Genomic DNA, 23999 nt, shown 5'->3' with positions numbered 1-23999 from the left:
TTATGTTTCACAAAAAAGTTTATTTTTGTGCACAGTTAATTATAAAAATGATACCTATAAATCTGTGATGTCGTGTGTTGGATGAAGATGATGGGTTCAGCTTCAGGCATCAGTGGCTGAATTTCTCATAAGATCCGTAACCTCCGTAGCCCCCACCGATGCCTCCGCCATAGCCTGTACTGAAGGCCCCACTGTAGCTGCCATAGCCTCCAGCAAGCCCACCACCGAGGCCTCCTCCGATGCCACCTGCGACGCCACCGCCAATGGATCCAGCGCTGACCACAACGGGGACTGGCTGGCTCACGACCACCGGCTGAGGAACGGGCACAGGGACTGGCCTAGGAACGCCTACGGGAACGGGGACGGGCCTCTCCACAGGGACAGGGTAAGGCTGCGAAACGGGCACCGGGACTGGTCTCTCTACAGGAATGGTGACAGGTACCTGTACCGCGACTGGGACGGTTTTCTCCACAGGCACAGGGTACGGCACGGGAACCTCTCTGGGGATTGTTACTGTGGATACCTGAGGACCGACGGACTCGCCAACGAGGCCGCCTCCAAATCCACCACCGTAGCTGCTGCTGTAACCTACTCCAATGTCGCCTCCGTAGCCACCTCCACTGCCGTAGCTGGCCCCATAACCCCCACTGTAGCTACCGAGGGATGCATCCAGCCCTCGCTTCTCTGTCTTCTTCTCTTCGGCTAAGGCCACTCCAAGGACAAGCACGCACACCTACAAAAACAGTAAATGCTCATTTGGTACTCCCCTGTGCCATAACATACTTCGTAAAACAGAAAAAAAGTAAGGCTGTCCTAAGCTTGTCAGCCTAATTTTTTAATGTGGGCCTGAAGACAAAAAAAAAACTGGATAATACTATAGAAGCAAAAACCAAATAAAAAGGAAAATGTTCGATTACACAATTTTTTGACTGAGCGAGGTGGCGCAGTGGTTAGTACACTGGACTCGCATTCTGGAGGACGACGGCTCAAACTCGCGTCCGTCCATTCTGATTTCAGCTGTCCGTGATTTCCCTAACTCACTTGAGGCAAATGCCAGCATGGTTCCTTTGAAAGAGCACGGTCGACTTCCCTCTTCATCCCTCCGTAATCCTATGGGACTGACGATCTCGCTGTTTTGACCCTGCCCTCAAATCAACTAGCCAACCAACCATAACTTTTTGTTAATTTTGAGCAATAATTTGAAGTATTTCATGAAGATGAAAGTTACCTTAGTAACACATTCGTCAAAAAGGTTCTCTGTAGATGTAACGATGATGTAATTACACGGATTTCTAAACATTTTGTGTAAACTCTTATGACGGAGGGAAGTCACGAAGTGAATTGTGATACTAAGTCACTCTAGATATTACAGTGAACTGATTTTTGAAACATATATATATATATATATATATATATATATATATATATAAGAACTAAGTAAAAGGTGGAGCTTCGTACTATTAATCTTCCAAAAACTGGAAAAACGTTGAGTATGTATCTATACTTGTTTTGTAACAATGTGAGAAGAATGCTTTACCAGGATCCTCATTGCCGCTGCTGTTGATGGAGTTTATGGAGCAAGCAATGACTGATACCACTGTAGCATCCTGCCGTTCCTTAAGTACCTTAGACTCGTTCCCCCACCTCAGGTGGCTGAGACAATTAGAAGGCTCCCAGGCATTTACTGGAGCGCGCTCACTCACAAATGGGTGCCGTCAGTTATTTTAATTACATGGAGAGAACCGAAGGAATGGTGACGGGCGTAGCAGCGACAGCAAGACGTTTCCCCTTCTTGAAATTCTAGCGTTCCTTATAGAGAGAGGCCACATACAATAACAGCAGACTGAGAAACACAGGAGAAAGTGTAAATTAATGTGTGTGATTTTACACATACACATGCAAAAAATGCATTTGTACATGTGCCTGGTCACATATACATACATACATACACACTCACACACACACACACACACACACACACACACACACACACATGCTCACACAAGCTGACTCACACACGTTCACATTCCCCCAATATCTTTGGAAAGTACGCACCTGTCTCGCTTCGATTTAAATAACAAAACGCTTCAACAGTTTCATTTTTACTCTATAGCTCAACGCGTTTCATACGATAATGCTCACTATCAAGGGCAAATATTTACAGTGGTATTTTTTGTGATGTCTGCGTGCCTGCTGTTTTACCTCTTTTGACCAGCAGTCGCATTTGCAGAAATTTATTGCAAAATGGTTCAAATGGCTCTGAGCACTATGGGACTTAACTTCTAAGGTCATCAGTCCGCTAGAACTTAGAACTACTTAAACCTAACTAACCTAAGGACATCACACACATCCATGCCCGAAGCAGGATTCGAACCTGCGACCGTAGCGGTCGCGCGGTTCGAGACTGTAGCGCCTAGAACCGCTCGGCCACCCGGCCGTCCCAAATTTATTGCAACTGAAAAATGTGGAAATACAAATATTGTGATTTTTTTAATGTACTGATGTTAGGAAATAGTACTTGTCTACTTAAAGGTACTCTGTATCCTTCATTAGACAAAAATTTGTACACAGGCAAATCATCACTCACTCCGTTTGTGTATGTGAAGTCAAAATGTCGTACACACATATTTTAATAGTCTTGTCAGAGTTTGGACACGGACATAAATGTTCCATTATTCGTCGATTACATCATCATACAACGTTGTCCGATATAGCGTTCATGGCCTTCTAGACGCCGAAGCTGCACTCTGTCACGTCTCCCCTGCGACCCTTCGAACTGTGGCAGCTCCACACAGCCAACTGACACTTAAAACTCCACCACTACCACGACTAATACCTCGTCCAATGACTTTATGCACGGTGCATTGTGTTTTAATTGTCGTTTAGTGACTAGGCTGGCGACCAGTTCAAAGAATCAATTGAATCCTGTAAGCATATGATAAGTCGAAACAAATAAATTATTCTAAGAGCTAAAATCACCATGTGCAGTTAAATCGGAATAGCTGACATAACATTTTGGCATCCACAAACTGAGACAGGATGTAACAACCTTCTAACACTGGTTGTGGGACCGTACTTCTTTCTATACACTGTTCCTCTGAAACATGTATTGTTTCTTCCGTACATTAGCTATTCAGTAATTCACTTTTATAGACAACAAGATTTTATATTTGCTCCGTTTAGACCTACAGATCTTTGTAAAATTCCGAATGCTTTGCTCTTTTCTAGTTTTTACAAGTTTTCCAAATGAATCATCTACGTATATCGGATTCTTTCATCCTCCTGCACCACCATAACACAGTCACCTACAGTATGTACCAGTATATTACAGATTCCAACGTCATATTTTGTGAGCTGCTGCTTTATCGTTTTCTACATATTTTATGCATTTTGGTATGTTTGTTAGTTAAGAAAAGTATGATTCGGGCTTTTAGTGATTGAATTTATGCTGTACTGTAATAGTTTTAATGTATTTCTTCTTGAATGTCTCAGGCAATACAATGTATTACGTCAAGTTGCAATCTTGGAATACCGTAAGATTTGTGTGTAGCGTCTGAGTTTGACATTTTATGTATAGATAGAAAAAATTGGTCTTATCTTGAAACTAAAGCTGTGCGCCACTCGTATAATTACGGAAGGTGCCCCAGTTGTACAGTTAATTCTTAAGACACACGAGGTAGCTGTTAGAACCTGACATGCCTCGATCTCCGTTGTGCCATTTAACCATATCTTGCAACATGAAACCTATCTAGCAGAATATTATCTACGACAATTACTCGTCGTACAGTATTTCACATGACTTCATTCATAATGGCAGTATTTAAATTCCTCTTCCGTCGTTTCCAGATCTAGCTGCTATGGTGTTACAGAGAACGTTAATGACTCAGTTTAGTGAAGAAGAAGTTAGTTATGGGTGTAAAACTGAGATGAATGCACTTTTTGGCAACAGAATAGTGAGTAGAATGCAGTAAGGCGCAATATTTGGCTGAATTACTTTTTACTTCTGTTTAGTGTTTGTCTCGATCAATAGTTAATCATAAATGGTTCAAATGGCTCTGAGCACTATAGGACTTAACATCTATGGTCATCAGTCGCCTAGAACTTAGAACTACTTAAACCTAACTAACCTTAGGACATCACACAACACCCAGTCATCACGAGGCAGAGAAAATACCTGACCCCGCCGGGAATCGAACCCGGGAGCCCGGGCGTTGGAAGCGAGAGTTAATCATATATTCACTATTTGGGACCTACTTTAATATTAATCTGTAGCTGGATGGCTGTATTGTCGGTTAACATTGCGAAAAAAAAGCCCTGTGCACTACTTGTCTGTGGACTATATAAGATTTTCAGTGTGTTACCATATTTTTTACAATACCACATCCAGGCTAGTTGGCGTATAAGACCAACGGGCACAGTGTTCGATGCGTATCTAGCTTACATCTCAGTCTCGAAAGCTAGCACGATACGACTGAGCCGGCCGGTGAGGATGAGCGGTTCTAGGCGCTTCAGTCTGGAACCCGTGAACGGCTACGGTCGCAGGTTCGAATCCTGCCTCGGGCATGGATGTGTGTGATAGGTTAGTTAGGTTTAAATAGTTCTAGTTCTAGGGGACGGATGACCTCAGACGTTAAGTCCCATAGTGCTCAGAGCCATTTTTTTTTATCCGACTGAAATCTCATTATTGAGTAAAAATCCTGTGGTGGTTTTGGGCAGACATGAATTTGAAATGAGAGCTCCCTAGGGAATTATCGACTCAACGTTTGGGCCCTGTGCAGAAGAGTCTGGAGAAGTGGTTAGAAGTGGCGCGTTGCTACAAATAAAACTGGAAAGTGGGTTCTCACGTGGCATTACTCTTTCGCCGATAATCGAGTTAGGGACAAGTACACAGCTGTCCATTACAATTGCAACACCACAAAGGTGACATGCCACAAACGTGAAATTAATACATGAAGCGTACTACACCTTCGGATATGTAAACGATTAGCATTTCAATGCAATGGCATAAAATAGTCGCAAGAAACGCAATCAACATACTAAGGAAGAATTACGCAGCGGGTTTGTCATTCAGTGTTTATTTGTGAGGAGATACTGTCACGTCTCGTGCAAGAAGTTGTCCTTGTCCAGAGAGTTCAGAGTTCGAAAGCGGCAGGATTGTGCCCTGTCGCGATTCGGCCTTGTCACGCTCGCGTTGGTCAGGATACATTGATTGTCACGCAGATATTGAATGGAGGGGCTCAGGAGCATCTCAAGGGTCTCACTCAACTAACGGCCTATCATGTAAATTGAGTAGGGGAATGGGCGCTTTAGGAGAAAAACAAGTATAGGGGCAGTATAGGGACGACCGAAACACAGAGGTGACAAAAGGAATGGGATAGCATTATATACGTATAGAGATGGCAGTAGAATCGCGTACAAACGGCATAAAAGGGCAATGCGTTGCAGTAGGTGTCATTTGTACTCAGGCGATTCTTGCGAAAAGGTCTCTGACCTGTTTATGGCCACTTGATGGATATTAAGGGGCTCCGGAACGCCCTATACTTGCAATGTTAAAATAACGCTTATAAATTACATCTTTCCTCACAAAGTATTTGAGGTAGGAAGTTGAACTTTTTACAGATTATTTATTGGAATATGGGCTACAACTTAACACAGGGATTTTACAAAATTTTAGTTCAGTTATTAAAGATGATTTTTTTTCAATTGTAATGAAAATTCACAACATTTTTTTGCAATTTTTTATTTATATATTCAAAAATATACTGTTTTTTGGAAAAAGGCTGTGTTAAATTATGCAGAAGGTACTGTGTAACATTTACTGAAAGTTTGAAACAAATATGTTTGGAAGATCCTTAGAAAACGTAATTAGTATGAGAAAATAAAAGTTTTGGGAATCGAGCGACAAAGATTGGATTAACTTTTTAGTGCATTCCAGGTCCATAGGATGGATTATCTTCATCCTCTGCAAACTCCTCCTCCAACTTCCTCTTGTTCCTCCTCCTGTTTACTCTTGCTTGTATTTCTAGACTCTTTACAGCCCTGTCTGCAGCCCGAAGGCGTTTCTTGTCTAAAGCAAGCATCGCTCGTACCATGTTAGAACCTATCTTCATTCCCATGCTTCTAAATACCTTGCTCCTTACAATGTGGCCATCATTTAAAGTCGCAACAGCATCATACACACCAAAGTGAAGTGTTTCTATTCCAACAAATACAGTCTTGGGGATTCTCGACCATATAACACTATTTACACTTTCATTGGGGTTTTGAGTTTTTCCGTGAATACACTTTTTCAACAGTTCAGGTGCTGCTAAGTCTCTGAAAATAGGTTAGCCACAACACATACTTTATCTCACATCACTAAAATGTACCTGATGAACACGGACGTTAATAATAACACCATTTGACAGCAGTTTAACAGCGCCACAGTAAGTCACGCCCATGTAGAACACATTTCAAAAAAAATTTAAAAATAGTTGTAGTCTTCGGAATTGAATAAATTATATATCTATTAAAAGATAATAGTCTGCAGATTCAGAAAACGCAAAAAAGTAAAAATTGAACTTTTCATGATTTTGAGCCTTTCCGGAGCCCCTTAACAGACTCTGAAAGCGGAAAGGTAGTTGAAGCTAGATCCATGGGACGTACCATTTCGGAAATTGTTAGTGAATTCAGTATTCTGGGATACAAAGTGTCAAAACGTGCTGATGTTTTCAAATTTCAGTCATTACCTCTCCTCACGGTCTACGCAGTCACCAACGGTCCTCACCTAACGACCGAGAGCAGCGGCGTTTGCACATACACTCCTGGAAATTGAAATAAGAACACCGTGAATTCATTGTCCCAGGAAGGGGAAACTTTATTGACACATTCCTGGGGTCAGATACATCACATGATCACACTGACAGAACCACAGGCACATAGACACAGGCAACAGAGCATGCACAATGTCGGCACTAGTACAGTGTATATCCACCTTTCGCAGCAATGCAGGCTGCTATTCTCCCATGGAGACGATCGTAGAGATGCTGGATGTAGTCCTGTGGAACGGCTTGCCATGCCATTTCCACCTGGCGCCTCAGTTGGACCAGCGTTCGTGCTGGACGTGCAGACCGCGTGAGACGACGCTTCATCCAGTCCCAAACATGCTCAATGGGGGACAGATCCGGAGATCTTGCTGGCCAGGGTAGTTGACTTACACCTTCTAGAGCACGTTGGGTGGCACGGGATACATGCGGACGTGCATTGTCCTGTTGGAACAGCAAGTTCCCTTGCCGGTCTAGGAATGGTAGAACGATGGGTTCGATGACGGTTTGGATGTACCGTGCACTATTCAGTGTCCCCTCGACGATCACCAGTGGTGTACGGCCAGTGTAGGAGATCGCTCCCCACACCATGATGCCGGGTGTTGGCCCTGTGTGCCTCGGTCGTATGCAGTCCTGATTGTGGCGCTCACCTGCACGGCGCCAAACACGCATACGACCATCATTGGCACCAAGGCAGAAGCGACTCTCATCGCTGAAGACGACACGTCTCCATTCGTCCCTCCATTCACGCCTGTCGCGACACCACTGGAGGCGGGCTGCACGATGTTGGGGCGTGAGCGGAAGACGGCCTAACGGTGTGCGGGACCGTAGCCCAGCTTCATGGAGACGGTTGCGAATGGTCCTCGCCGATACCCCAGGAGCAACAGTGTCCCTAATTTGCTGGGAAGTGGCGGTGCGGTCCCCTACGGCACTGCGTAGGATCCTACGGTCTTGGCGTGCATCCGTGCGTCGCTGCGGTCCGGTCCCAGGTCGACGGGCACGTGCACATTCCGCCGACCACTGGCGACAACATCGATGTACTGTGGAGACCTCACGCCCCACGTGTTGAGCAATTCGGCGGTACGTCCACCTGGCCTCCCGCATGCCCACTATACGCCCTCGCTCAAAGTCCGTCAACTGCACATACGGTTCACGTCCACGCTGTCGCGGCATGCTACCAGTGTTAAAGACTGCGATGGAGCTCCGTATGCCACGGCAAACTGGCTGACACTGACGGCGGCGGTGCACAAATGCTGCGCAGCTAGCGCCATTCGACGGCCAACACCGCGGTTCTTGGTGTGTCCGCTGTGCCGTGCGTGTGATCATTGCTTGTACAGCCCTCTCGCAGTGTCCGGAGCAAGTATGGTGGGTCTGACACACCGGTGTCAATGTGTTCTTTTTTCCATTTCCAGGAGTGTAGTTGTCAATGCTAACAGACGAGCATCGCAGAGTTAAATAACTGTAGGAATCAACTTAGGACGTACGACGAACGTATGCGTCAGGATAGTGCGGTGATTTTTGTTGTTAACGGGCTATGGCAGCAGACCACCGACGCGTTTGCTAACAATACATCGCCTAGGATTGTGACCATATCATTTGGACGTTAGACGTCTGGTAAACGTGGTCAGACTGGTCCCGTTTTCAGTTGGTATGAGCTGACAGCAATGTTCGAAGCCATGGACCCAAGTCATCAAAAATGGTTCAAATGGCTCTGAGCACTATGGGACTTAACAGCTATGGTCATCAGTCCCCTAGAACTTAGAACTACTTAAACCTAACTAACCTAAGGACAGCACACAACACCCAGCCGTCACGAGGCAGCGAAAATCCCTGACCCCGCCGGGAATCGAACCCGGGAACCCGGGCGTGGGAAGCGAGAACGCTACCGCACGACCACGAGATGCGTGCGGACCCAAGTCATCAACAAGGCACTGTGCAAGCAAGTGGTGGCTCCACAATGGTGTGGGCTTTGTTTGAGTGGGAATGACCATCCAAGTAAACTGATCATCGTCAGCAAATCATTATTTTTGGCTGCTAGGAGACCATTTTCAGTCACTAATGGACTTCACGTTTCCAGAAAACGATGGAATTTTTATGGGTGATAAGGCGTCATGTCACCGGCCCGAAATTGTTCGCGACTCCTTTGAAGAACGTTCTGGACCGTTCAAGCGAGTGGTCTGGTAACCCAGGTCGCTCGACATTTAGTCTAGCGGACATTTATGGGGCATGATCGAGAGGTCAGTTCGTACACAAAGTCCTGCGCCCGCTTTCACAGCTACTGACGGCTATACATGCAACTTGGCTCAGTGTTTCTGCAGGGGACTTCTAACAGCCTGTTGAGTTCCTGTTGTGTCTAGCTACTGCACTACGCCAGGCAAAAGAAGGTCCGACACGATTTTGGGAGGTATCCCGTGACTTTTGTCACCTCAGTTTATCCGCAAGACGGTCGATCTTGCGGCTTACCTCGACGAGGCAGCGAAGAAATACACACAAGACTGGTGCGCCCTCAGAAGCCGTGCAGAGATGGTTACACTTGTTCCCGTCAGGTGTAGTGGGACGAAATTGAAGCGTGACCCATCCACCAGTGTCAGCCCAATTTGCAGGTGAATATCAGTTTAATTTAGTTTTTGTTTATGTATTTTTGTAATATCTTGTAATGGTTGTGAATTGCCTAAAGTTTGTATTTTTTTATGTTTCATGTACGGAGAGGGCGGCGCAACGAACGGAGACAGCATCTTCGCTGCCGCGACCAGAGAGAAAATTGCTGGCCACTATACGTCGCGGGTCGACAGCCAAAGAGCAACAGAAGACCCTGGAACCGAGTTGTTGCGTCGTGCTTCTAAAAATTGATAAATGAGAATTTGTAATGTTTTGTACAACAATGATATCATAGGAAGTTTAATCTTATTGAAAATGTTAGTCCTATCTCGTCAAGGCTCAGGTTCACGTCTGTATGTAGGAAGATAATAAACTGGTGGATGCTATTAAAGTTGAAATACGTGTATTGAGGATTTATTTATGAAGAATTATGTGAATGAATTAATAATATATTTGACGAGATTATTGAATTTTGACAGTGTTCATCGCGACTTTGAATCTCGAATTTTATTTAATGTGGTTCTATTATCGATCAAATCAAGATAAAGTGTATCAATATAATTTCTGAGGAGAAACAAACGACGTCAAAAATTGAAAAAGTTCACGCAAACCAATTGGCCCGAGTGACGTAATTCTGTGCATACGACTCAAATGATGTTTCACAGTTTCGTTCGAGAACCATTCTGAGACAATTTAAAAAGAATATAAATAATTTTGGAGTGGGTTGTAACTGACGTAGGTGACGAAGTCTGCACATGGTCATATGTCGAAAGAAAATCATTTATAAGAAACTTACGTCGTTACACTACACAGGTTATCGAAGTCAAGTACCTTCGGGCGTAGGCAGTACTGATGAGGATGACCGTCTGGGCACACAGTGCTCTGTTGATAATTTTCCTTTCGCCTTTACGGCTCGGGAGACATGGGGAGTGGTGATGTGAAGTCTCTGATCACCACTCTTTTCCCCTATGTCCTCGATTAAACTGTAAAACCTTTCGGCAGCGTATCATGAAGGTATGTGAGACTGTTGATGGTGATGTGACCGTCAGAAGGGGACGTTAAGCTCGGTGGGCTTGGTGCTCTTCGAGAGGTGTTCTGGCATTGCGTTTCACCGTCTCTCTTCTTTCGTCATCGAACACAAACATGACTCTGCACTGCACACATGCACACCCACAACAGACATCTACGCTTCGCATATGCGCTTACGCAATCAGCTCTGGTGCTTTGCGGAGCAGGGAGAAATACTTTTCCAGTTAGACGGTGAACTTCTCCTTCGGTGTCTCTCAGAAATTCATACCATTCGACTGTGCAGTACTTTTTAATGGTGTGCCCAATGACACTACTGGACACAGGAGCGGTATCACGTCGTATTTTCAAACGAGCCCCGGGTCTACGCACAACATCGCGATGGGACTTTCGTGTATGGGGGCTTCGAGAAGAACGAACGTTACGAGACTGCGTTCGATGTCGTAGGGAATATATCGGTATTAAAATATAAATGTCGGTCCTCGATATATAGACAAAAGTATGGATATATCGATAGAGGAACTATTAACAAAAAATGGTTCAAATAGTTCTGAGCACTATAGGACTTAACATCTGAGGTCATGAGTCCACTAGAACTTAGAACTACTTAAACCTAACTAACCCAAGGACATCACACAGATCCATTCCCAAAGCAGGATTCGAACCTTCGACCGTAGTGGTAGTGCGGTTCCCGACTGTAGCGCCTAGAACCGCTCGGCCACCCCGGCCGGCGGGAACGTCAGAGATGTGGTAAATAATAGTAACAGTGCTAAACTTTATCGTCGCTATACTGGACACAAGGTATTAACTAAGAAGATCACCCGAAGTTCGATGGGGACTGTTTCATTTCTTAATTTATTTATGTCCTTCGCATAAGATCCAGCAAGGCTTTGATAAATAATATCCTACAAATTAAATCACATTTATCACTCGCAATGATTGTAAACATTGTAATTATATCATGGCGTGTTCAGCCGCTGATAAGTTATACATGAATATGTCTATATAGTGACACATCACTCGATGTTAGTAGCACCTTCATTGTGTTGGGCAGTTGCTGTGCACGAAACACGAACATCGCGGGAAATTGGTTGTGGCGAGGTATCGCAGTGGGCAGCCGGAAATGATGCGGTCGATTTCCCTTACGGCACTAACACATAGCGGTGAGTCAATCAGTTGTAGCCGACAGTGGTGCAGTCAGAACAGTCTGTGGTTAAAGCCGCGGCGGAATACGGTGACCTGGAACATTCTGTCGTACATACCAAGTGAGCACCACGGTCGTGCACTGATTCTTGGTAGTATAGCTACTTAACATCCTCACCTCCGTTGGTACGATAAGCGCCACTTGTTCTTCCAGAAACCTCTGATCTGCCGCCGCAGTTCTTCCAGAAAGTACGGCTACGCAACATGTTTGTGCGTCCCTATCCCATGGTGGATGGCATTTCATTGCCTCTGACAGTATGGTGACGCTTTACCCATTGAATGGAGATTTTCCTGTTATGGTGCTTTAGTTCTGCAATACGGTCTATAATTTGGTACATCAAGCGATTTTTGGCATTTCTTACCACATTATCCGGTACAAGCAGCAGTGTTGATCGCGAATGTGTCACAATAATGGATGTATCTGTATCTAAGCCGTTACCATACTTAAGTTACTTTAGTGTTGCATTGAACTCCGCTTTAAGTATCTAGGCTCTAAGAGGAAGCTGAAATTGGCTACTACGTTGTTTTTGTTCGTCAGAGTATGCACTGTCGGCGTCATCTGAAGTACACTATCCATCTGTGTGCAGATGGTGCGGATGGTTACATCATTTTAAAAAGTCCAATAACAATTGCTAGCTCATACTTGAGTTCGTGTACGGTCTATACGTGTCACTGTCTAAACCTGTTGTCGTACAACTGTAATCTACAATGAAAACATTATGGCACGAAACTGTTGCAACTTCGTGACATAGTGGTGAAATATCATGACGTATTCTAGTCGTGGATGTTTCTATATAGTCAGTAACTAGCAGTGGAGCATTACTCCGCCAACACTCAATTCTGCGGAAACGTAAGGTCTTACCCAAATAGCATCCCTTTGAGTAAATATTTCTAACCAGTCTACTATCTTGTAAGTTCTAGTATAGGCTCATTAGTTTCGTCAAGAAGAGCATGATGGGAGTAAAAGAGTTCCGCTGGAACTAAAATTTAATTTAGAAATAAGTAACAATACCTTCGGGAGGCGAAGGCATTCGGTTACTCTAATCATATTGCCGTCCCGTAGCGACTGATCATTAGAATGAATGCGTGACCTAGAGGGAGTGGCTGAAAACCACCATTATTACTCTTTGGACCTCAGCAGAGGATTTTAGGGAGTTTTCCTTTACAGTGCCTATAGCGACATTCAGACTGTCTGGTGTAAATGTGGCGTGATAAGTGATGATATATTTCTGTGAATGTGCTATTGGGGAGAGTGGAAATTCTTCGGTCAGTGAGGTTACCTGTAACTTATTTGGATGCAGGTCGATTGCAGTTTGATGCTGGTAACTATTAATGCACTCGTTTAATTGCCCTCGTACATTAAATTACGTTGCAAATGAATTACGTGAACATGACCGTAAGACCGAAGACAGAAAGGAATGACAGAACAATAGAAAAACGTTGTTGTTGTTGTGGTCTTCAGTCCTGAGACTGGTTTGATGCAGCTCTCCATGCTACTCTATCCTGTGCAAGCTTCTTCATCTACGAATACGTACTGCAGCCTACATCCTACTGAATCTGTTTAGTGTATTCATCTCTTGGTCTCCCTCTACCATTTTTACCCTCCACGCTGCCCTCCAATACTAAATTGGTGATCCCTTGATGCCTCAGGACATGTCCTACCAATCGATCCCTTCTTCTTGTCAAGTTGTGCCACAAACTCCTCTTCTCCCCAATCCTATTCAATACTTCCTCATTAGTTACGTGATCTACCCATCTAATCTTCAGTACTCTTCTGTAGCACCACATTTCAAAGGCTTCTATTCCCTTCTTGTCCAAACTATTTATCGTCCATGTTTCACTTCCATACATGGCTACACTCCATACAAATACTTTCAGAAACGACTTCCTGACATTTAAATCTATACTCGATGTTAACAAATTTCTCTTCTTCAGAAACGCTTTCTTGCCATTGCCAGTCTACACTTTATATCCTCTCTACTTTGACCATCATCAGTTATTTTGCTCCCCAAATAGCAAAACTCCTTTACTACTTTAAGTGTCTCGTTTCCTAATCTAATTCCCTCAGCATCACCCGACTTAATTCGACTACATTCCATTATCGTCGTTTTGCTTTCGTTGATGTTAATCTTATATCCTCTCTCCAAGACACTGTCCATTCCGTTCAACTGCTCTTCCCGAACGTATTCAGAAATAAAACCGTAATGGTCTCAGCCATTGCAAGCTATACTCCTGAGCTGCTTTTCATCTAATTAACTTCTAAAGATGTTAAGAACAAGTGCATGTGTTTGATTGCATCCCTGCACCCTCTTCAATTTTGTTCTTACTATCGCGTAGCACATGAGCTGGTAGACTCTCCGATCTCTTTCATAGCACTCGTATATTTTGTCAGCTCGCATGTTTCCCCGTCTGTCATTGTAACGTCTTACAGGTATTTTTAGAGATACATCAGCCAATTTTAACTGAAATTTCGTATGGACCACTTCCTCTTCTTGTCCCAGTTAACTTCACCTTATTCCCTTGTACCTGTTATTAATCTTTTACACTTCTACTGCGTTTCACGAGCTTGTCAATTTCCTGAACGTTTTCACTAACACTGTTTATCTCGTGTTATTTATATACCCAATCTTACATCAGTACTTAAAAGAATAAAGTGCACAGCTAAAACTACAGGCTCGGGGAGTAGTATAATACAGTTAATTACTTAAAAGCATCGATCGTTTCAGATCCTTCGAAATGATTTTGGTCAAATGTTCGAGCAGAACAAAACAAGACTCCTTGCAAAATTCATAATGGGAGTTTGTCCCAATCTTTACACCCAGTCGAAGATTGGGAAATAAACAAATGGCGTAGAAAACTGACCAGCGAGAGTCTAACTTTTGTAAAGAAAGATCTTTTGCTTGAAATTAATCAGGGTAGTTAAGAAATACGTAATTAGTAATGTGACGAAAGTTTTGTCCAAATGTTTGTAGCCAAACGAAGAGTGGGAAATGGGCAAATAGGGTACTAGACTGACCAGCTTGAGGTCCTGGTTTTCAAGAAAATATGTAATTGCTTGAAAGTTACAAAAGATATTATGAAAATCTTGATTAGTGGTGTGAGGGAAAATTGAAATATTAAACGAATAGCTGCTGATGTATTTTCAAAACGTTTATCTCTGCTATACCTAGCCATTTTGCTCATAAAAGAAATGCTCGTGGGGAATTATGAAATTCATTGCTTCATGGTAAACACATAAAATTCATATTAAAGTACAAACTGAAACTCCTCTGCTTTCTCTAGATCTATATACTCCTATCAATAATATAATATTTTTTACTTATAATGTATTTCATGCTTTCTAATCAAAAACTAAAAGTCTTTTTTAATGAAAACTGTCAAATGTTTTGTGAAATAATTGTCTAAAAGTAAGAAATAACGTAGATTAGTGAAGCATTTGACACGACTGATTTGCCGTATGTAATTTCGAGCATCAATCAGAGGTGCTCAAAATGGTTCAAATGGCTCTACACACTATGGGACTTAACACCTGAGGTCATCAGTCACCTAGACGTAGAACTACGTAAACCTAACTAACCTAAGGACATCACACACATCCATGCCCGAGACAGGATTGGAACCTGCGACCATAGCACCAGCGCGGTCCCGGACTGAAGCGCCTAGAACGGCTCGACCACAGCGGCTTCAAAGGTGCATAGAATGTTTCTTTAACCCACTTTATACTTGACTGTTAGACAAATCATTTCACAAAATTTTTATCATTATTGTACTCTCGGCTAAGCAAAACACCGTAAAAGTGTCAAGTGTTTTTACTGCTCATGGAAGAGTGTTTACATTTCAACTGATACATTTACAGGAACAACTGAATAACGTTGCCGACATCTGCAGAGTTTCATTCAATGTTTTCGAATTTGGCTATTGAGATACGTGTTACACCACTCTGTTAATCATAAAGCTAAAGGAGAAGCGACAAATACTGTTAGCACATCTGTGCTGTATAGTGGTAACCATTTGTGCCATTTGGAATTACCTAATTAAAGCCACTCTTCGCCAATATTATAAAATAGAAAGCTTATAGTATATTACATCACAGACATTTCAGATTACTATGTCAATCTATTCTGTCTGGTACCAAAGGGAGAAAAGAGGACATTTGGTTTTGGAAGACAAAAATAAATTTTCCCAACTGCCCAGATGGTTAGAATGGTCTGACACCAAATATTAATTCACAGTGAAGGGAATTTCTGATTTAAACTTAGGAACAGAATTCATCCAGAATGGAATTACTTTTAAGGGCGATAGTAACACATGAACTGTGTATCTCATACATTCTTTTTATTTCAAGCTGCAGTTACATATGGCTGTAAAAACTACACAATGAATCTCTGGTGGCATGTTTTGTCTGAGATGTTGGGTTCAGCTCCTGATGTTAGTGGCTGTATTTCCCGTAGCCTCCATAGCCTCCAGCGATGCCTCCAGAGTAGCCACCTCCATAGCCACCGCTGTAGCCACCGCCGCTGTAGCCACCGCCGATGGCTCCTCCGTAGCCTCCACCGTAGCCTCCACCAATGCCGCCGCCGTAGCCGCCTCCGAGACCTCCGCCGACACCAGCTCCGCCTCCCACGACGACAGGTACCGGCTGGTTGACGACGACGGGCTGTGGTACTGGTACAGGGACTGGGCTAGGGACGGTCACGGGTACTGGGACCGGCCTCTGCACGGGGACAGGGTACGGCTGTGGGACGGGCACCGGTACCGGCCTGTTGACTGGCACCGTGACAGGAACCCTGACTGGTACTGGGACAGTACGCTGCACTGGTACTGGGTACGGGATGGGCACCTGCTTGGTGATGGCGATGTTGGTCACTTGAGCTCCACCAACCGCAGAGCTGATGCCACCTCCATAGCCGCCTCCATAGCCGCCTCCATAACCGCCACCAAAGCCGCCCCCATAGCCGCCCCCGTATCCCCCACCGATAGAAGCGCCTCCGCCGTAGCTACCCAGGGAGCCAATCACTCCCCGTTTCTCTACCTGCTTCTCCTCGGCCAGAGCCAGTCCGAACAGGAACACGCACACCTGAAAATTACAGCACAATATATGAAAACCAAAATTCATCTCTCCCTGAATTTTGAGTTTAACATTTGATGGTGCCAATATGGCTGCAGTACATTAGGACATGTTTTTATAAAACAGATCTGAAGGTGGTCATTACAGACCGAAACCGGTAGTCTGATAACAAAAGAATTTGTGCCCATAGACGTAAAGTAAAGCAAATTTGTTCTATATTTGGGTTACTGTTCTATTTGCGACCATTTTGCAGCTTGTAAGAGCAACATTTTCACGACACTCATGTTCACAATACCCATGATGATTTTGTGTAGTAATTCTTAATAATATAATTCTGTAATCTTGAACTTCTCTGACACGAGTATCGTCTCACGCAACATGTCTGCATTCGTGCTTGTAACGTATATTTCATGCATTGTTATAGAAAATATCTTACACTACAAACTTATTTATTTTTTCTTGTAGGTAAGCGATATGCTTTTAAAAAACAGAGGTTCCTGTACAACTGGATTTGCGTTTTGTTTATGCACTATTTGTCCGCTAAGAACATTATTTAACAGAAAGGGAACAAATTAACGGTGCAGGCCCTGACGTACCTGCGAATTTTGTCTGTACTGTTTCCTTGAGCAATGCGTCGTTGGTCTCAATTTGGATGAAAAATTAACCTCCTTTATGACTTTGCAACAAAATCCAAGTAAATGAAACACTAGTAACAGCACTTCTTTAGGACTTGTGTTCCTTATTAAGAGATATGTAGTGTAGAAATATTACACTAGACTTTAACACTGGTCGGTAAGAAAAATATTTCTGTGAGCAATAGTGAACTGCACGATAAATACCACTAAGAATATTCATTGCGTTATGTAATCCACCTCAGGCCTCACTGTAACATTTGTATTACGAAAACAAACTGATCTCATATGCGAGACAGCATTTTAAGCTGTCAGTCCTTTGTGAAGAAATTATTATTTTTCATTTCTACTTACAGTAACCAAAATATTTTTAATATGCTCCAGAAATGTTATTAAAACCGATACTGTATGAATAGGAGAGCGTGGATTGTGCACAGTTTATTTCCGTAATTTTTAACAGACAAAGTAAATGTAGCTGTAAAACTGATCAGTCCATATGATAACGTGAGTACGTAATTATGGTCCGTGAAGGATGTAAGTAACTTAACAAAACTAAGCCTTGAATATTACCTCAGGTATGTTTCATTGATTGTTATATTCAGGTTATCAACCTCTGCATGGTTACAGCTGAATACGTTGTTATGGCAAGAAAATGTAGTTTGCCAAACGGTTCAATTTTTTGTGATGCTGTGATGTATCATTCCGTTGTTCAGGAACGTACTTCAGTTTTTACAAGATGACAGGCATCAAGTGCAGCGAAACGTCCAACGTGATGACAATACGAATTACCTCAAATTTATGTTAACGCATGTCAACATTCATTAACATGAGGTCTTGTTCGGTACTGAAAGTAGTGAGGATGAAGTTAGATTTACATGAGTGGGTGGTGTCTGTTCCTTCCGACATGTCCGAAATAACTGCCAACACACGGAATCCACAACTGTGATGCATTATATATAAACTGAAGGTGGAAGGGAGGAAAGGAAAGGGAACTGATTACTGATGTCAGCTTCATCGGAACATTAAGCATAATTAGCGGCGACGAGCGAAAATTTGTACAGGATCGGGATTAGAATCTGGGATCTCTTGCTTACTAGGAAGATGTGTTAACCACTCTGCCACCCGGGATATAGCAGTTACCGCACCTGCCTAGTAAGCAGGGTTCGAATCCCGGTGCGGACCACATTTTCACTCGTCGCCGCTGATTTCGCATCATGTCCCGATACAGCTGACATCAGGAATCCGTTCCCTTTCCATTCCCTTCTTCGTCCTCCCCTTTCAGTTAACATATAATGAAGTCAGTTTGTTGTAGCATTACTGCTTTTCATCTTGTGCTACTTTTAATCATCAGCTAATAAATGGTCACAAATAGGCTCTTATGAAGTGCTATGTTTCAGGTTTACTCGACATGAAGAGATGAAGTTGCAGCAAAGGCAGTACTGACACTTATTTGAAAAAAAGAAAAAAGAAAAAGGAACAAAACTTAACAGTAAATCGTAGTACGAATCCGAACATTATCTTTCACTATTTCTTTCTTAATCAGTTAATAAAAGAAGGGATGATGTTATCACTAATGCTCGTACTTATAAATATCAAATCTTCATTGCCAGTATATGAACGTGATCACCGTAGCTCGGATGGATATACGGAGAAGAGCACATATGTCTAGAAACAACTCACCAGGATCCTCATTGCTGCTGCTGAAGCTGTTACGGGTGGAGCAGGCAATGACTGATGCCACTGTGGGGTTTCTGTGCGGCTTATATACACCGCACATTTCCCCCACCCGTCTGAAACTAGCTAGGTGTGACGGGCTTTCCCAGAGCATTACTGCATTTTGTCTTGTTTGGTGGTGGGGATGCAGAGCCACGCTCTGGTCGATGCAGTAACTCATAAGATTATAGATACGGTATCACAAATGGGTTGGCTAACAAGGTGTTACAATTAACTGGTGTTGTATAAGGTACACATTTTTATATCAACACAGTCTTCCATATGCACTGTTTTCTTCGTTGAGCTCCTAGAAAAATATATCTATTAGGATATTTACTTGTTTCCAAAACACTCCACAAACAAAAATAACTTGTGTCACCAGAATTAGTTAACAGTCGTTTGAGAATTACTAATCATACTTGCAAAGCGATTATGATTCCAGCGAGTCCGTGGCGTTGAACACAGCGACTTTCTTGTTAAAGAACATCAGAAAAATATTTTACACAAAGTTACGATCTGAATTGGTGTTGGTCACCTACTGAGTTCTTTTATTTGGATAGTGGGCGGGTACGATAAGACATATATATGCGAATAGTGCACGCACGTGCTCTTAAGAAAAATGGTTCCCACTTTCTTGAAGGTTCGGTGAAACCAGCAGCTTTCCAAGTTGTCCTGTCTTTAACATGGAGAAATAATGCGTGCATACGTGAGCTCAGAAGCGGTATTCATCATCATCTTTTTGTAACGTATGGTAAATCACAAGGAAAAGCAGGACTTCAAATGATTCAAATGGCTCTGGGCACTATGGGTCTCAAGATATGAGGTCATCAGTCCCCTAGAACTTAGAACTACTTAAAGCTAACTAACCTAAGGACATCATACACATCCATGCTCGAGGCAGGATTCAAACCTGCGACCGTCGAGGTCACGCGGTTCCAGACTGAAGTGCCTAGAACCACTCGGCCACACCGGCCGGCAAAAGGGCTTCACCGTAATTACATTTCTCCGAGAGTTTTCTGTCATAAAATAAGCGCATTGTCTTCCTTCCTATTTAAAATCTAATTTATTGTGAACCACCTTATTTGACACTATACTTAATGTAGGTGACACTTGTGCTACATTTCATCGACCTAATAAGAACTTGAGAGTTAATTTCCTTTTTTGTAAAATATGTATAGCAACTACTTTGACATAACAGTCACTAATAAGACGATTTTGTCACTGAAAACGAAATGTCGTGTGGAGAGGAAATCCCGGTGGGTAGACCCTATCGTCTGGTGCAAGTCTATTGAGGTGACGCCACTTGGGTGACTTGCGCGTCGATGAGGATGAAATGACGATAACAAAGACGGCACAAACAGCCAGTCCCTGAGTGGAGAAAATCTCCAACCCATCAGGGAATCGAACCCCCCCCCCAATCCCGCCCTCCCTCCCCAGCACGACAACCCGGCGCGCTGTGCATTCATCTACGGTGGCGGACATTTGTCAGTGACATCTATAAGATTAATTGGAGCTGCTGGCCATGAAAGAAAACTGTTGGAATTAATAAACTGAGCCGGCCGCTGTGGCAGAGCGGTTCTAGGCGCTTCAGTCCCGAACCGTGCTGCTGCTACGGTCGCAGTTTCGAATCCTGCCTCGGGCATGGATGTGTGTGATGTCCTTAGGTTTAACTAGTTCTAAGTCTAGGGGACTGATGACCTCAGAAGATAAGTTCCAAAGTGCGTAGAGCCATTTGAACCATTTTTAATAAACTGAAATAAAGGAAATATTACTTTAGTTTCTTATGAAAGGTAGCCAAGTGAAATCGAGTCCGATAAAAAAGAAAAAAGTATAAACGGTTGGAATTAATAAACTGAGCCGGCCGCTGTGGCCGAGCGGTACTAGGCGCTTCAGTCCCGAACCGTGCTGCTGCTACGGTCGCAGTTTCGAATCCTGCCTCGGGCATGGATGTGTGTGATGTCCTTAGGTTTAACTAGTTCTAAGTCTAGGGGACTGATGACCTTAGAAGATAAGTTCCAAAGTGCGTAGAGCCATTTGAACCATTTTTAATAAACTGAAATAAAGGAAATATTACTTTAGTTTCTTATGAAAGGTAGCCAAGTGAAATCGAGTCCGATAAAAAAGAAAAAAGTATAAACGGTTTATTACTTCAAAAATACTCGCAATAATTGCTAATACATTTTATCCCACTGTGAGACAGAACAGTCAGTGCATTCTTGGAAAAAAGTCTGCGGTTGCCTGCGGAGCCTTGCTTGTACCCATGTGTGCACCTGTTCGTCCGAAGCAAATCGATGGACAGGAATGTGTTTCTTCAGGGCTCCGAAAACGTATAAACCGCATGTGGGTCCGCTCACTGGTTACCAAGATTGTTTCGCCTACGCTACAGAAGTTACGCTGGAAAGCCATGACACATCCTCCATGAAGTTCCGATGTGGCCTCATACGATTTCATTATTTTTCGAGCCAGGTCGAGACACATTCGTTGTTGATTTGCCTAGGACGAAACAGCCATGGTTTCGTAGTGTAATCTCACCCTCCCAAACATCACCATTAAATTTCTTCTTCATTACTTGCAAAAGTTTCGAGAGGCGTAAGACATACAAAAGAAAAACAGTTTACTTATCTTCAATTTCTCTTGTTGTTGTTGGCTCCAAGTCTTGCGTCTATGGGTACATTCTTGAGGTTGAAATTTTGATTTAACGTTATGGGTTCCTGATGACTAAATAATTGATGAAGATTTGCCTGTATATTTCTTGAATTTTATTCTTTGTCGCATTATTAAATATCACACTGTCCTTACAATTTCCATTTAATGTTCCTAATTTCATAGTTAGTGTCTATCATAATAAAACGTCTGTCTCCATCAGAGGCATGCCCACAACTCTCACTAACATTCTACGGTACTCACAGTATTACAAAGAGTTTACAAAGCAAAGGTGTTCACAAACTTTCTTGACAAAGGAAGAATCTTCGCTGAAATATACAATTATTTTGTTAATGAGTCCAGAAATAAATTTTATAATCATCGTCAAATTGTGCAACTAATAATGCGAATTTTAGGTCTGCCAGAAATTTAGTAATTTCAAGAATTTTTAAAAGAAAACTAAATTTAAACGCACATACAGATTGGTACGTAACGATAGTAACAAATTAATTTCAGCTATACAAGAATCGACAGTATTAATGGTATCGGTTATTTCTATATAAAAAAAAGGTAATGTTAGAGGAGGGCGTCCCATTACAGTAGGCAATCGCACATTTTTCCCCATGAAGGCAGAATCCGTCTTGTCTCACAGTAGAATAAATATTTTAATAGTTACGGTGAATGATTTTGAAATAATAAATGGTTTACATACTTTTTTTATAGGTCTCGTTTTCCTTTGACTGCTCGATATTAAAGATTTTCTAGCAAGTTCTAGAGATGCAGTAGTACTGAATGAATAAGAAGTTCTTGTAACGAGTATTAATAAAGATGAACGTTGTAACACAGGCTTTTGTAATCCAGCTGACATATTTATTTGCCACAAATGACATTTTTACGAATCATCTACGGAATACATAACTTTCTGTCACCAATCAGTTCAAGAAAGTAGCGTTCTGTCATCTTCAAGTCCTAATCTTCGCTTTATGTCAGTCTTAGTCTCCAAGTTGCATTTATTTGCACGTCTTCTGATCTTGGTCACCAGGTGCAAATCTGATGACGTGAATGCAAGAAAGACATGTAGAAATGTTTTCATATGTAACGGGTTAAGAACAGGATGTGGAAGAAAACAGTCAAATAAGTGACAAAAGAGTAATGTTAATTTTATTATTAACCACCATTTACGCAGTTTACTCAAAATGAGCACCGGAGATGTCGACGAGGTGACCAAAATTGGAACTAATTTTTCTTTTTCCTTTTCTTCGTCTCTTCAGATGTTAGGCGAAATTGCCTGTTACGGTACCTATCGTTGGCATGGCTTTCCTCTAGCTCATCCTCCTTGGCACTTATAATTTCTAGCGTTTAAGGGGAGTCTTTCACTCTCCATTGTTTCCAGGTGTTACTAATGTATCCTCCTATACTCTATAATTTTATCATTTGGAGGAAAAAAAATTGATCTTCTCTACTGAACTAATTTGATTCCAGCGTAAATCTGTTCCACATTAACACAGTAGCATATCTACCAACTTTCGCTGCCATATGATAATTATAGCCTGCGCTGGACCTCCGTGAGAAGCTGTTCTTTAATTATAGCCATCCGGTATATGGTGTGAAGGTGCCAGACTCTGAACGCTAAACTGTTATCGGATACTGTCTGATTCTTTCTCTTCTTGCGTTTATCCGACTTGCTCGCAGCTAGCTTGCGAGACGTGTAAGTGAGCCAACGCTGATGTAGGAACATTTCATTGTAAAGTGTATTCCTTTATTTTTCCTTGTGAAATGACTCAAAAGATGTTACAATGTACATCGGTTGATTTCTACTGACTCTCTGATTTACATCTATACACACTGTACACAATGATACGTGCACTACATTCACCAGTCCATTAGTTTGTGGAGAGAAGAGAATCTCTGCATGTCTACCTCCATGTTTGCCATAGTCTTTCTTAATATAATCTCGTGAGCCACAGGCGAGATATTTGTTAAAACAGTAGGTAGTAAAAGTGATTCTAGTCAACTTCGTATATCGTTTGTGTAAATGTTCTCGATAGAACATGTCCGAGTCACAACTTGTATGCTGTCACCCTAAGAGATGAACCGTACTTTTTCTGGAAGCCTGGCAGCAAATCTTTCATCTATTCACCTTCTTTACTACTGATTTTGGGTGCTCCTTTTACTTCGCACATTGCACGTGGCATTATTCCAAAGTACGGTTGATTAGAAATAAAGTGTAACTACTCACAGGGGTCCAGTGTAGGCTGCAATTATCACATGGCAACGAAACTTGGCAGATATTCTAATGTGTTAATGCGGAAC

General features: G+C 42.6%; 1 protein-coding gene across 1 annotated transcript; it reads right to left on the bottom strand.

The window, feature by feature from the left end:
• LOC126151349 (pupal cuticle protein 36-like) lies at positions 1-19106 on the bottom strand. The gene is made up of 3 exons (XM_049915935.1): positions 19011-19106; positions 16063-16707; positions 1-733 (listed from the first exon to the last, which is right to left on the bottom strand). The coding sequence occupies exons 1-3, from the start codon at positions 19020-19022 to the stop codon at positions 110-112; spliced, it is 1281 nt and encodes a 426-aa protein (XP_049771892.1). The 5' UTR covers positions 19023-19106; the 3' UTR covers positions 1-109.
• Between the last annotated feature and the right edge of the window lie 4893 nt (positions 19107-23999).

The sequence above is a fragment of the Schistocerca cancellata genome, chromosome 2, assembly GCF_023864275.1.
Source record: "Schistocerca cancellata isolate TAMUIC-IGC-003103 chromosome 2, iqSchCanc2.1, whole genome shotgun sequence".
NCBI lineage: Eukaryota > Metazoa > Arthropoda > Insecta > Orthoptera > Acrididae > Schistocerca > Schistocerca cancellata.
This window is presented reverse-complemented; position numbering and strand designations above follow the sequence as displayed.

Coding starts and splice junctions, on each gene's coding strand:
- LOC126151349 (XM_049915935.1), bottom strand. Junction 734..16,062: donor GCTACGGGAAATACAGCCAC/TAACATCAGGAG, acceptor CTGTTTTTGTAG/GTGTGCGTGCTTGTCCTTGG.